We start from the raw sequence: 14773 nt of genomic DNA, 5'->3' as shown, positions 1-14773 counted from the left end.
GTGCGACCCAGGTACCTCTGGCACATGGGTCTGTCCCATGACCTCCTATTAGTGACCCTTCGATGTTTCACGTGGCCTCAAGGTGCACCTAGCCTGGCACAAGCACTGTGGTGACGTTACCACCACTTAGTGGCGAACGGCGGCTGCTGTTGTTGGTGTAGAAGAGAGTGTACCTCGCCATTGAAGAAGCAGAATATTGTGGCGACGAGTAGACCCTGTGGAGCAAGAGCACACATGCTTAACGTTAGTGCCAACATTTATTATTTAAAGCATGCCTTCAAACAATTTGACTATCGTGACAGACAATGTATTGAACTCAGAAACGTATAATACATATACACATTTTATTTGTACTTCCAGATGTTCTAAGAGGAGAGCATAGCAAAACGATAAAAACGTATTTGAGAGTGCAATGCATGAGATTCATTGACTTTAGGTAATACTTATTCTCAGATAAATACAGATATCATTTTAGAACATTGCTGAAGTTTTTAGGAAATACAAGTGAGGAAGTTGGTCTAATCAGAGGAAGCAGAACTAAACGAGACTCATTTCAAAATGTATTGGGAGAACAATTTCCAAATGTATTGGTATAACTATTTACAAATCTATTGGTACCGTTTGCCTTTTGGCCTTCTCTGGTCTGACACTGGTGAGACTAGGCCCTAAAGAAAGCTGTCTCTGGTGTAGGGTAATCAGATTAAAAGACAATGCATTTATTATCAGAGCATATTTGTTTGCATGTTGCCACAAGTACGTGTGGTTAATGCAGATATGATTCCTTGCAAAATATTTCTCTTTTGTGTTGGAACATCTTAACACCTGTTTTATTGCCAGAAAGGGTAAAACCTATTCTTATTTTTTTCCTGTATTGGTATAGCTGTTAGTTATTTGTAAAAATCTGGATGAATAATAATAATATGTTGATTAGAGGCTCTGGATCACAACTTGACACAAGTGTGTGTGTGTGTCTGTTCAATTGTATCCATGAGTGTCACTATTTTAAAATTAAAAGGTCAAATGTTTCTTCCTGCATAGAGGAAGTCACAACCCCCCCCCCCCCCAAAAAAGTTTTTATTTGGCAGCTACAAACCTAAGCTGTGTGTTCCAGGCTGCACAACGCTAGTTTGGTGCTTCATTCACATCTTTAAAGTGAGTTGAAAGAGGAAACCCCTGTAACGTTGATACATTGCTGTATTCAAAAAATCATGGAAATCACATGTCACGGTATAGTACTACTGTTAAATCTTGACTTAAAGCTTTCATGACTGCAGGAATTCATATTCTTTGGGTCTTCGGTAAAGCCACGAAACGTCGTGATATTGTTATTGTTTTGATTATTTTTTTCCTATCTACGTGGCTTTACCGAAAGACACAAATAATATGAGTACTACTGTTCTTGTGATATCACAACTTTATAATCATTTTTCTCGTTAATGAAGCTCAAAATGTGTGTTGGAAGGCTCAGGGCACGCAGTCTCGTTATACATTATTTTGTGAGACTGGGTTGGCAGTGATGTGCCAGCACAAATAATAATAATACATAAATAAAAAACTATATTCGGTCAATAACACTCCAGTCCCACAAGAAAAAATATATATATAATGAGAAACGTTTTGGGCAATGACCCCTCTTAATAGCAGAAGAATGGAGCTAGAGAGGTAGAGTGGATGAGGGTCGGAGACTGCACTTTCCACCGAGTTGAGGGGCATTTGTTTTTCTTGGGTTGCATTTTCTCTTTAAAGGCTATGGTCCTAAATTTCGATTTAAAGCTTTCGTGACTGCAGGGATTCATATTCTTGGTTCTTTCTATGGTCCTCTCCAACGGAAGCTCTGAGCTGGGGGTTAAAAATACTCAGCCCCATGATGAGGAGCAGTCTTGCGAACGAACACTGTTTGTCGTACTCAAATTGTAAATGTTGTGGGTTTACTCTCAAACACACCGGGGGTGTTGAACTAGTCACTAATCGGCATGTTTTGTTTCGTAAAAAACCTTATTCAATGACTATGTTTGGTGGTGGTGGGTTTAATAACACATTTATATTTACGTGATTTAACCCAAGAACCTCTATTATGGAAATACTGTTTACTTCCAACAAAAGTAATATTCTACTTCAGCCACCACTGAACTCGCACTCTACCGATTGTTCATCCAGAGAAGGATGAGGTGACATTGGCTGCATCGATGGGGTAGACGGCGGCTGCCCAAATGTAATTGTTCTTTCACTTGTGTTTCATTTATGAGGGCAGGTAAATTGGTCCAAGTTCCATTCGTCCTAACTGAACCTTGTGCTTTTCTCTTCATATTATGATTTATATCAAGCAATGCTTTCTTTTATCTCTTCCCCACGATCATTCCTTCAACAACCCTTTTCTCACAGTATTCCAAATCCGCGTGTTGGCCTTGAATTGCTCTCATTCGACTTTGATTCTCCTGAACGTTTCCCACCACTTCTTCGTTAACTTTTTACTCATAATAGAGGTTTTTGGGGTCAGATCGCATAAATATATAAATGTGTCGTCAAACCCGCCACCACCCGACACAGCCAAGCCACACCATTTACAATCTGAGTACGACGTTTCGCCAGTAATTACAACGAGCTAGTGGTTTGGCTCTCCAACACACCGGTGTGCTGTACTAGAGACGAATTGGCATGTTCTATTTACGTGACAACCCTTATTAGTTGGCTGTGTCGGGTGGTGGCAGGTTTAACGACACATTCATATATTTATGCATACTAACCAAAAAAAACTCTATTATGGATGATATTGGTCGTGAAAGCCTACGTGTTAAACAAAAATGTATACCCATCCAAATCACTGTAATAATTCATTAGGGCTCAAATATAATCTAGCATTATTACGTACAGAGATGATGATACCTTCTATGAATTTAACTTTGCTTATTTCCGACAGATAATGTTCACATATAGGATTAATTGGATGACTGATACGTGACAAACCATTTTCACAGACATCACGAGAAAAAACACATGCTGTTGGGCAAAGTGACCTCGTTCCAGAAGTCGTTGTGCAGCATTAACTTCTGGTTTTATTCCTGGCACGATGCCATGGTCCACAGGGCAATAGCACAATTGAGACACACGCTAATGGGCGTTTTTATAAAATCGCTTGAGGCCCATTATATTGATTCTCAGACGGACAGTTTTCACCATGGTTCAGTAGGAAAATGTCAAATCATCATAAAAACAAATATCGGCTCTTTATTATCCCACCAAATATAACTGAACCAGTACTGGGCCTCCTCTAGGTCGACTCAGCCTTAATTCGAATCTTAAACAGTGAGTAAACATCAAGCACTAGCCGGGGAGACAAATGTGGACAGGCGTGGCTCCAATCACATCACCCGCCTCATGTGCCGTGCTCACAAACAGCACTCACGCCAAGAATCTATAAAGGCCATACAGATAGAGCGCACAGCACGTCGAAACTGGCGATCCGAGTTTGATTCCCCTCCATGGCAGACATCAGTGGCGAGTGACATTCGAACCGGTCATGCGTCTCCCCTATAGATAGACACAGCCTTAAGTGAGAACCCTGTGCAATGTTAAAACAACTCTGGGGAGACGAAGATGTCTGGGCATCTTTGGACTCAATGACCATTGCCTCAGAGTTTTTCCAGAACTCAGCATGCAGTAAAACAAATCTGGTCTTTTGTGAAAAAAAAAAATTCGGATTCTGCAACAAAACGGCCTTATAGTCCACCAATAGTTCACATCTCTGGGGGCCGTTGTTGCTGAATGCATAAATGTTGAACTTCTTTCGCACTTTACGTAGCCAACCGTGGGAATCGGATGTTGCGAGGAAAGGACAACAAACTAAACACAAACCGCAGTTCTAAATATATGAGTTTTCAATCTTGATTATTTAAAAGTGCATATAGCTCTAGTGGCTTCTTAACATCGAAAGGAAGAGGGTTCGAGACGGCCAAAGAAGGGCATATGAAAGCGCGCTATATGGTGACCGCCTTTGTTCAGATGGCTAGCCAAAAGCCGCTGCTGCGAGGATGACCGGAGTTCACGTGATGGTTTATGCTCCTTGACGAGATCGGCGAGGTATCATGCTCAATTTGTGGCGAGCACTTTGATAAGCACATCTGATGCATTACCTGATAGTTCACGAAGATCTGCATGATGGACTCGTACATCTCTCCGGCGACGTGGCCCTCTGGCCGCCAGGGCACCAACACGTACTGGATGCCGAGCAGTGGCACGAGGATGAGGGTGGCGCGCACCGCCTTCATGTACATGTGCGACTCGGCGCGGTGCGTGTCGCTCAACTTGGTCAGGAGCACGCGTACGATGTTCAGGAGGAAGAACAGATTCACCTGCAATGGCAGACGAGGGTCACACGCACGCGCGCGCGCACAGTTACGTTTGCAGTGTTGTATGTACGAGCGGCACAGGTGGAGAAGCCATCGTGAGTTCTCGATCAGCTGCCTCCTACTTAAGGGAAACAAGTGCAATTGCTTGAATGAGAAAGAAAAACAGAATCGAGTCATGAAGCTAATCGCGGGGATTTGGTTTCAATCGCGTATCATTGCGTGAATACACTATATGGAGGGTGTCCATGAACATACGTATCTTAACGAATTACAGATCGCGGCTTCGGCGAGATCGATAAACGATACTAACACTCACGCTTGACAGTATTCATGTTTTACTGGTAGGAACGAAGTGGACCAGACCACCAATAGATTAATGTGTCCGTCCGTCCGTCCGATTGTCCGTCTGTCCGACAAGATGGCCGCCCGCTCCCCCTGCGATATGTGAACTAAACAAGATGGCCGTCGCTTCCGGCGCCTCACGGCGAAACTTTAAACTTCGCTTCAAATTTACTTTATTGAAACGCAGCACGTTTTTTTAACACAGAGACAAGATACATTTATCCCAGGACTCAACAAATTGATCGTTTGGAAATGAAAGACTACGAGTCTTTAAATCTCACAGCGTTTCTTGTCAAAACAAACACTTTTAATTAACGTTACACTAGAATACAGTAATTTTTTCTTTAACTCCTCTATACCCGGTCGATATCCCTGTACCGGTACTAAGTATTATTCCTACCAGCCCACCCCGCAGGGTCCTGTTATCATATGAGCTTCGTCCATCTGTGTGTGCACCGTGGTGCTGGCGACGCGTCGCATCGAGAGCTGAGAGCCACCGGCGTTCTCCGACACCTCGGGTCGAATTGTTTTGAATGTTTCTGACATAGACACAGTTGAAGATCACTGATGTTTTTCCATAATTACTTTTTTAAGTGTTTAAGGAATATGTTTCCAACATTTTAACCGTGCAGTTTTAACTGTTGTCTAATTTTAACGATTTAATAATGGATTGTGGATTATAACTTTTTCCCATTGAAAGGCAGTGGTAATTACCACGAAAGACAAAGAAAAGCACACGTGGAATTCCAGGAGCTTGGATGGTGAGATCCGTACACCACTAAAAGATCAATGTGCATGAGACAGTCCGCTCACCTACAGGGACATTGGGGAGGTGTTTCTAGGAAGCAGTGTGGCAAGTAGGTTGCTGACCATTCTGTGTGGAGCTTGAGGGTTACCGCCTCATTCGTAGGTTTTTTCTGGGCAAAGCAGTTTCCTTTCACGTAAAAAAACACTAATTGGCCAAATAACCCAAGCAGAACTCTCCTGAAAAAAAACGTGTTGAGGCTTATCTACCCAGGAACACGATGCCTTCCTGAATAAAGACATTATCTTTAAAAAACAGGCGAACTTGAAGAATTTAACTCAAAAGTTGTGCAATACCCCAATTGCCAGAATATGCTCACAGCCTCTAATAAACCAGGAGTTGAGCACAGCTGTAATAGTGAACATGCTTTTTTTGTACCCCAAGGCCACAGGCCTTGCCACAAGTGAAACCCGGAGTTATGTCTACACAGTGCAGCAGCGGCATAGCAATTTGTTCTGGGTCATAAAATAAGTAATATTTTAAAAAACTTTTTTAAAACACGCTTTAATGAAATGTACCATACTAGCAATGGAAGAACTCCACGACTCCAGGAAGTGGCCCCGAAGCTTGCCATAACGTAAGAGACCGTGGTCATTTACAGCCAACTGCAGTTGAGCGTGGACATTTAGAGCCAAGCCGAAACATCTTCTTCTATATATCTTATCTTTCTTCTTTCTTTTACATATATAAGTAAAAAATTGTGGCTTTGTGGGTTTGTTTGTGGTCGCTCGCTTGGCTCTCCAACGGTGGGGTTTATGTGAAAACAAAATAGCCAGGCACCACGCCGTAAGCCCCGCGATCAGCAAGCGCTATTCCTCTTTCACACTCGTCAACTTTAAATTAGTTTAATTAGCGATTGAGTGCGATTTTTGTGCGCAAAACTATTATTTATTTCTTACGCGTGCACGATCATACCAACTCACGCGCCTTTGGTGGGGGAGACGGCCCATGCCAAGTCGCACGCCTTCGGTGGGAGTGAGGGGGACATTTTCTTTCACGTTAAAAATCCTATGAAATACACTAAACGCTCCGCTCAGGTAAATTCTTCACTGTGTGATGTCCCCCCCACCCCGATGCGTGCAGTTATTACTACTATACAGTCGCTAGATGCTACCACTATAGGCCGTAGATATTACTGCAGAGCGGCCGGGGAGATCGTGGCTGGGGGGGCAGGGGTAGCAGCCCAGCCCCAGCCTGCCAAGGTGCCACCTCGGCAGGCTGGACAATCTAGGCGAGGCCAGAGGCTCTGCACGGGACTAGGCCTCACCACGCCACTCTGTCAGGTGAGTACTTTGTGCTATACAGTCGATAAATACTGATATATAATCAGCATGTACTACTGTCGTGATAAGAGATACCAGCACAGTCGGTATGCACTGCTGTAATCATAGCAGCTATCACCACAGTCAGTATGCACTGCTGTAATCATAGAAGGTACCACCACAGTATGCACTACTGCAGTGAAAGCAGGTACCACCACAGTATACACTACTGTCATCATAGCAGGTACCACCACAGTCAGTACGCACTGCTGTTACATTTTTAAGAGTAGCTTTGAAATATTTTTAAGACCCGGGCAACGCCGGGTACTTCCTGCTAGTAACATATAAAATAATGTTTTCAAATATTTGTTTTATTTTTTTATGATAGAATATAGTATTGTCATCAGTATGACATACGTATACCAAGTTTGCAGTCGATACCACATTGGGAAGTGGGTAAAAATTTAGTTAGAAGATTTGAGAATACAACAACAACAGTGTGAGTTAATAAAAAGTATGTAAAAAAACCGTTCAATCTCCAGTCTCAACCCTTGACCTCCCTGCTCAGCCTCCAGAGCCCAAGTGCCTCCCTAAAGACGACAAAACCCACCCACTTCGATCCCAAGCCCTGAGTTCATGTTTACGCAGTAATTTCACTCAACGGTGCATTTCCTCTGAGGGAGTTGTTCATTTCTCAGCGGAAAAAAAAATTGCCACCACAGTGGCAAAGTCAGCCTTGCCTGTCAGAATAGCCTGGAGCCACAGGGAACACGCAGTTCTCGGAATGGCATTAAGTGATGCGTGGCGATGGATTTCATCATAGATAACAAATTTTTTTATAAGGCCAGCAGCTGCTTACGTTGCGGCAAGCAGAAATGACTTTACACTCTTCATACACTTCTTCGTAGCTCTCTGACGTGTTTTTTGGTTGTGCTGTGCGTTGTTCGGGGTACGTTCCACGTTGCGCTCTGTGTGCTGGAAGCTTCTTGAGGACGTGGAGCCACACAGCACAACCGCTAAAAACCTAAACAGCAGTACTAGAACTTTCTTTGTTTACCCAGGAGGGCCTCACTGAGCCTCCACATTGCTAGGGGATGTTTTGTTCTTTGAATGTATTCGTGATTGGGAGGTAACCAGAGATCCTGGAGAAAAACCACACGAATGAAGGGAGAACAATCCAACTCCACATAGATATGTCAGCAGTCTGTTGAGCTTGAGGCAGCAAATTTCATTTGCACACATCTACCTTGCAATTTTTCTGAGAAATTACCAAAACCTCAAACATAGTGCAATGCATGGGAAAGTGGGTTTGGCCTGAGGCAAAATAATGATGCCCTCCAGTTTGGGGTTAAAATCTCAGACTAGGCTGTGTTTCAGCTATCCCCATCTTGATTGTGTGTATCTCTACGAATTCTCTAAAGTGATGCGGTTCGTTGGGTACAGGCAGATGCAGTGCTTAAATGACGCCTAGTGTGATACTAGATAATATAGAGGGGGGGGGATAGGTGGGGGTCAGAAGTAGCCAGGGGGACTTGGGTTTATTTGACATTTTCCCTTCACCGGATGAATGTAACTTTTGCTGGGGCACATTGGAAACGGGTGGCAAAACCTGGAGGGAGGGTTTGGGTTATGGTGACACACACGTGAAATCAGTCAATGGAGGGAGCAAAGTGGCTCACGCACCCATTGGTTGAACGTGGACACCATCCCAATCGGGATGTGACCCATTGTGTTGGGAATGATTAAGACGCCCCCAATGGCTGTACTTGTTCGCTAGTCCATTTACGACCATGCCCATTGTGTGGCGAGAGAGGCAATCAGACACGGTTGGCTGAATCATCTGGGCCCTCAGTATTTATGCAGCATATATACACACACCAAATCCGAAGGGTGCGGCATACAAGGGCAGTACGGGACAAAAAGGCCCAGTAGCTGGCATCGTGACCGTGTGGCTCTGACATTGTCTGCGACAAATATCATTAATTAGGAAATCAAAACCACAAGGTCTCATAAGGAACATAGTACATGAACTGGGCGTATACCTTGTTCAAGGTAAGCGTAGGTCCCTTTGTAGAAATGTTTAAGTGTATGTGTGTCCAACTGAACGTGCATGTGTTGTGGCGAGTGGTGGCACGGTGGTTGGCGTATTGCGCTTCAACCTGGTAGGTTGTGTTTGATGACAAATATCGGTGGCCAGTGGTGTCAGAACGTGTCCTGGATTTCCCCTAGATGTATTGAGCCATAAAGGAGCGCCATGTAAACCTCGACAATGCAGAGATCACTGTGGGTGATGTTGGTCTTCCAAACGTATTCGTGTACCGTGCTGGTTTTAAAAGTTGATGCTTGCTAACAGCACGTTCCCCAACGGTTTGAATGTGTAAACAGGGCACCTTTGCCTCTATGAGGGCATGCAAGTGTGTGTGTGTGTGTGCATATATGTGGCGAGCGGTAGTGTAGCGGCGAGCGGTAGTGTAGCGGATAACGCGCTGTGCTACCAACCTGGCAATAGCAGTTCCATTGTTGCTCACGGCTAACACCAGTCTTGGGCCTCCCCTAGGTCGACTCGGCCTCAAATTAATAACTGGTGCTGGCCATCCACCTCGTGTGCCGTGCCGGCCTTCATAGGTGCTCGCTAACAGCACTTGCTCCTACAATCTGCTAAGGCGATACAAGGGATCTTTGCATATGTGAGCGTTCCTCACCACCAGTGCTGTCACGAAGGTCCCGTGCAGAATGTACAGCAGACTGGTTTCAGAGCTGATCCAACAGCTGTACACACACACAGCATGCACACAGATATGGCATTTGCTACAGCACAAGCGCACGCACAGCACCGCAATAACAACGATATTGGGGTGGCACAAGCGACATCGCTCGGCATGCGCAAACTTTAGTACTTTTTATGTTACATACTCTTAGTTCTTTCGGTAAAGTCACTTAGGTAAAAAATTAAATTAAAATTAATAAAAATAAAATAAAAATCACGACGTTTCGGAGGCAACACAAGTCTCCGTCATCAGGTGGGACCGTCAGAGCCAGATTTGCTGCATCAAGATTTTTTTTTATTAATTTTAATTTCATTTTTTACCTACGTGATATTACCGAAAGAACTAAGAGTATGAATCCTTGCAGTCACGAAAGCTTCAAATCTAGAACTTTTTTTGTTGTTGTTCCCCCTTCCAGTCGTAATGTGCGGATACTATGGTGTAGCCAGTTGCAGGCATTTCTGCTCAATCCTTGGCTTGCTTTTACCATCATGCTAACACAAATGTAAGCAGCTGTGTGTAAAATTGCGGTGTATTGTTGTAGTGAACACTACCACTTCTTCAAACCAATTTGTCATTCTAGATTTTAAGTTTTCGTGACTGCAAGGATCCATACTCTTTGGTTCTTTCGGTAAAGTCACGTAGATAAAAATAAAAGTGAAAAAATAGAAATAAAAAATAATCAAAGTAAATTAAATCACGACGTTTCGATTGCATGTATTGCAATCGAAACGTCGTGATTTAATTTACTTTTATTTTATTTTTTACCTATGTGACTTTACCGAAAGAACCAAAGAGTATACAAATTGTCATTCCTCCACTATCCTTGAAATATATTTGAAACTAGATCTGCCGAGTCTGTTTTGATTCAAAGTTTACTTTTGGTTTAGGCCACAATCATTTCGCCGAATTTGTGTCGTTATACGCCTCCTCCACCACAAACAAACAAATATAATTGTCGCCTTAAGCATTTCACGTGCAATTTTTATAATCGATTCGGCTCGCTGGTAAATTCAATAACAATTGTCAAAAACCAAATTTTGCAATGAGATGTGCTATTTCGTTTGGAAGTACGTCAGACATCATTGTGACAAGATCCATGATGTCAAAATATGAAATCCAGGAATTCGGGGAGACTTCCTGAAATTTATTTTCCATTTTGCAAGTGACAATTTAACGTGTGTTTAGCTGTCGAACGATTGAGGTTTTTAACGACCCATTTGGGCAGATTATTAATTACAATGTTGCTTGGAATGTCGTCGATAGGCACAGACTTAAAAAATTTTTACATTTTCGGTGTAGGAGCCATTCTAACAATAAAGATGCCCGGCATCGGAGGTCGTGTGTGTCATTATTTACGGAGCTTATTGTTGGGACTCTATTGGGAAAGTTGAACCTTTTTTCTATGAACACGTGGGGTGGTCGGGAAAGAGGCAGATGTCCTAAACATGCTTGTTGCTAACAAAAAAAACAATGCTTCCTCACTTTGTCGGAGAGTTGACATATGTTTCCAGTTTTCTGCCACATGGGTTTTTTTTTCCCTCCACAAAATGGAAAAGCCATTTTAACAAACGTGTGAATCGCGTCACGAACATGAAATATCACGAGGAATTAGAAATCGGGTGTCTATGGCTTAATATTAACTTCAAAGGGAAAATAAACTGCAACCCCTTTGATAAAATGTATTCTGGATGAAAGCCTGCAATTTTTTTATTTGATTGAAAAAAAAAACCGACTCATTCAGCACTATTTAAATATGTGCATTTTGGGCCTTTGGAAATGACACTTCAAGATGACAATTTTAAGAGTTTTTTGACTGGTGATATGGCCAGATTCCATGTAAAAAATGCTATTTCTGTACGTTTACAAGAACATGAGTAACGTTTGCAGAATAAGCGCACGCGTGTGTAGGCACGTACATTGCATGTGTATGCGATGTGTGGGCGTATTAATCTCAACATCCTTATTTGTGTTTGAAACCGATAATGTATCACATCCCCCCCCTTCCTGATCTTCCTCCCCCTCCCACCCCTACCAAGCCCATTCCCACTGTTTCTTTGTTGAGCATCTTGAGACGCAACTGTTTTCAGATGATCGATACATCCAAAGTCTCCACTCTTCTCTAACTGTAGTAATAGAAGCGGTATCGTCGACCAGTACATGATCGGAGCACCCATGGCAGGATTCACAGTAACTTTCACAACACGCTCGCCACGCTCGGTGGAAACGGGGTACGCCCAGGCTGCCAAACAGGAAGGGCTGGGTATCTGTGCTGGCTCAGGACTTTGCGCTCGGTTGTTGTTTCAGAGGTGCCTGATTGACGGGATCACGGATGCACGCGTTTAACATTTCTTTTTTCTTCCAATAGCAGCGGTTATTAATGTAATGGTCACCGGCAGGACCGACACACGGGTTTCCTGCTCTCCCTGCCGAATGCTGTCTGTAGCTGCGACGTGTCCACTGTGCCCCAAAGCCCGGGGGCACAGAGTCCTCCCCTTCAAGCGTGGCCTTCCTGTGACGTGCAGCACGGAGCAGCTGATAAAATCGGTCAAGGTGCAGCCCTTCACTCCACTGCCCCATCGAGAGCGAGAGTATTTGGCCTATTTTTCCGTCTTAGAAGAGGTGGCAGGACTTTACCCCACCATGCTTGACCTGCTGACTGACTAACGAGGTGTAGCCATTTGTAATGCTGGGCGGGCAGAGGTGGTGGGAGTTTAAGAAACGTGGCCCATTGTCTCAACTTTTGGTGCCAGGAGATCGACTGGAACCGGCGACGACTCGATTTGTAAATCCAGTGTGCGAACCATGATGCCAGTACGGTAACTCGAGCTGATAAAATGTCACTTGGTATAATAGAATGGGATTTAATTTGGTGAATGCATTATTCGGTGAAAACATTAACAATGCTACCTACCAAAGAGTATGGATTCTTGCAGTCGCGAAAGCTTCAAATCAAGATTAACAATGCTGCCGTGACCTGTTGAATGGCTATAGCCAGCAAACCCAGCACGCTTTTCGCTTGCTGATTGTGATTCCATTTCATGGTTCCGTGATGGCTTTGACTGTTAGTGTTGGTGTGTTTTGGGTGTGTGGTAATCAAATGTGGCACATCGCACTCACTCGTCGTCGTAGTAGAGGGACCTGCTGATGGTATGCAGGATGGCTGGGATGAACGGGAAACCTGTCGAGAGTTTGATAACGATTTGTAAACTTTGTGTGCTCTTTTCAAGCACTATTCATTGTTTTGCATTGTTAAGCATTTGACACCACACTGACCCGTACTTCCATACAGATCTTCTTACTGTAGTTAGATCTTCTTACTGTAGTTACACATCAGTCAAACACGGCTGATATTGTCTCATGGTTTGCACAAGCGTGTTTTCAAAGGTCAGGGACTCTGTAATTACATAAACATACACATTCCTGTGGAGGGAGCTGGTAGGAACGTTGGGTTGCTTGGTCAATGGCCAGGGTCAACGGCGGCGTGGTGTATTCCGCAAATATGGCTGACTGTGAGGGCGGGCACAAGCCGGCGTGAGTAGGTTTAAACGTTGAGTTTTATAAGGGCACCACGGGGTGACCAGCCCCTCCCCACCCCTCCCAGCCCCTCCCTGCACGACGGACGGACACAATAATCCCATGTGGGCTGGTGTAACCAGGAGGCTCCTACCAGTATAAGCCACTTAGTTGAGCTATCATTTGTGACCAGGTCGCTTCTGCAAAATATCTGTACAGCTCTGTGGGTTTTTACCTGGTAAAATAAACACTATTGTAGTTTAATAGTAGTTTTAAATAGTTTATAAAACAACACGCGGCCTCGCAGACTTTTTTTTGTTTTGCACATACGCGGACGCGACAACACACGCGGACGCATGCCTTGAGCACAAGCGCCGGGTCTCGCGCTCGCCTGGCCATGCTCACCCCAGCCGAGCAGGTAGTACCACACGAGCTCCTGCTCCTCTGCAAAGACGGCGACGACGACGAGCGTGTGCAGGTGGATGCCCTCGCACAGCATCCAGAAGTAGTTGCACCCCATGAGGTACTGGTGCAAGAACTGCACCACTCTGCAGCCCACCTGCAGTGGGATGGGGGGGGGGGGTGACAGAGAGAGGCACGGTTGGCATGTGGCGACTCGCTGCAACGCTCGGCGGCGCTCGGATGGCACGGAGGGCATTGGGGAACTCGATGGAGGGGTCACTGCGAGAATGGTCATGTGCCGTGCGGTGCAGCGCTTAATTTGTCAAAGGAAGGCCTCGGTGACAACGTATTTTAAGGATGGTGTACTGCTTTTTGGGATGTTTTAACCAATTTCTTATTTTTGTGTCCGTAGGAAATGAAAGTACGTTCAGGAAACCCCATCCGCAGTTGGGGAATGATGCTCACAACTCCACGCAGAAACGTGGGTACCTTGCGTCCCTTCCCAGGCGAGTGTCGCACACGAGGTGACTCTCTCTTTGCAGGATTCAACTCTGCCTCTGATAATTACAGGCGTTCGTATTCAACGCGTGCTGGCTAATTGTGAGGATGTAAAAAAAAAGAGAATGTATTAAATAAATGTTTACAGAGGGAGAGTAATGGAGGTTTATTTGGTTGGTGAGATGTTGGTCGAGATGGAGTGCAGGGAAAGGAAGGAAGGAAGGGATGGGTGGAGCAGTGCACACTTAAGTGAGGTGAAGGCATGTCGGGTGCGGTGGTAAACAGAGGAGACTTGGATTTTGTAATATTTACTTTAATTCGAGGCGGACTGGTCCACACAGCTCGGTATCGATTGTTGGGACTTCAGTCCTGAGAATTTCCACGTGGAATTCAAGTCGATGGTCAACGCAGCCCAGCATTGTTCCAGGGCGGATAAAATGTGCACCGCTTTGCGGGAAGTTATTTGGTGATTTGTTCAGGGGGTAGACTGAGGTTCCACAAGTTGTAGGACACGCTCGCGATAAATGCAATGACTTTGCAGAACTTTTCCTAAGCAGCTTTCCATTTGGAAATGCTCGTTAAATATGGAACTAAACTAATATAATCATGCAGTTGTAAATAACACATTGAGGGAAGTCAACAGTGGGTTTTCATGTGCAAGCATTGGTCCCCATCCTTGTAAATTAATTTTCCACCACCGGCTCAGGACCCGTAACGGAAATGAGCACTGAACCGTACTCATTTGTCATTGGGGTACATTGCTACATTTATTTATCATAGCTAACACTGTGGATAAGTTATTAACATGAACATGCATAAGGAAACAATCCGTGAAAT

At 44.4% G+C, this 14773-nt stretch overlaps 1 protein-coding gene across 1 annotated transcript in view; it reads right to left on the bottom strand.

The window, feature by feature from the left end:
• LOC144934192 (calcitonin gene-related peptide type 1 receptor-like) overlaps positions 1-14773 on the bottom strand; it is a 37264-nt gene that overhangs the window by 6057 nt on the left and 16434 nt on the right. Inside the window, exons 8-12 of the mRNA XM_078859766.1 lie at positions 13442-13595; positions 12641-12701; positions 9458-9524; positions 4131-4349; positions 174-215 (exon numbers count right to left, since the gene is read on the bottom strand). Of these exons, the coding sequence (XP_078715892.1) occupies positions 174-215; positions 4131-4349; positions 9458-9524; positions 12641-12701; positions 13442-13595 (543 nt within the window). The remainder of the gene's footprint in view (positions 1-173; positions 216-4130; positions 4350-9457; positions 9525-12640; positions 12702-13441; positions 13596-14773) is intronic.

This window comes from Lampetra fluviatilis, chromosome 1 (assembly GCF_964198595.1).
Source record: "Lampetra fluviatilis chromosome 1, kcLamFluv1.1, whole genome shotgun sequence".
Lineage (NCBI taxonomy): Eukaryota > Metazoa > Chordata > Hyperoartia > Petromyzontiformes > Petromyzontidae > Lampetra > Lampetra fluviatilis.
Note: the sequence above shows the minus strand (reverse complement) of the source record. Positions and strands in the feature narration are given on the sequence as shown.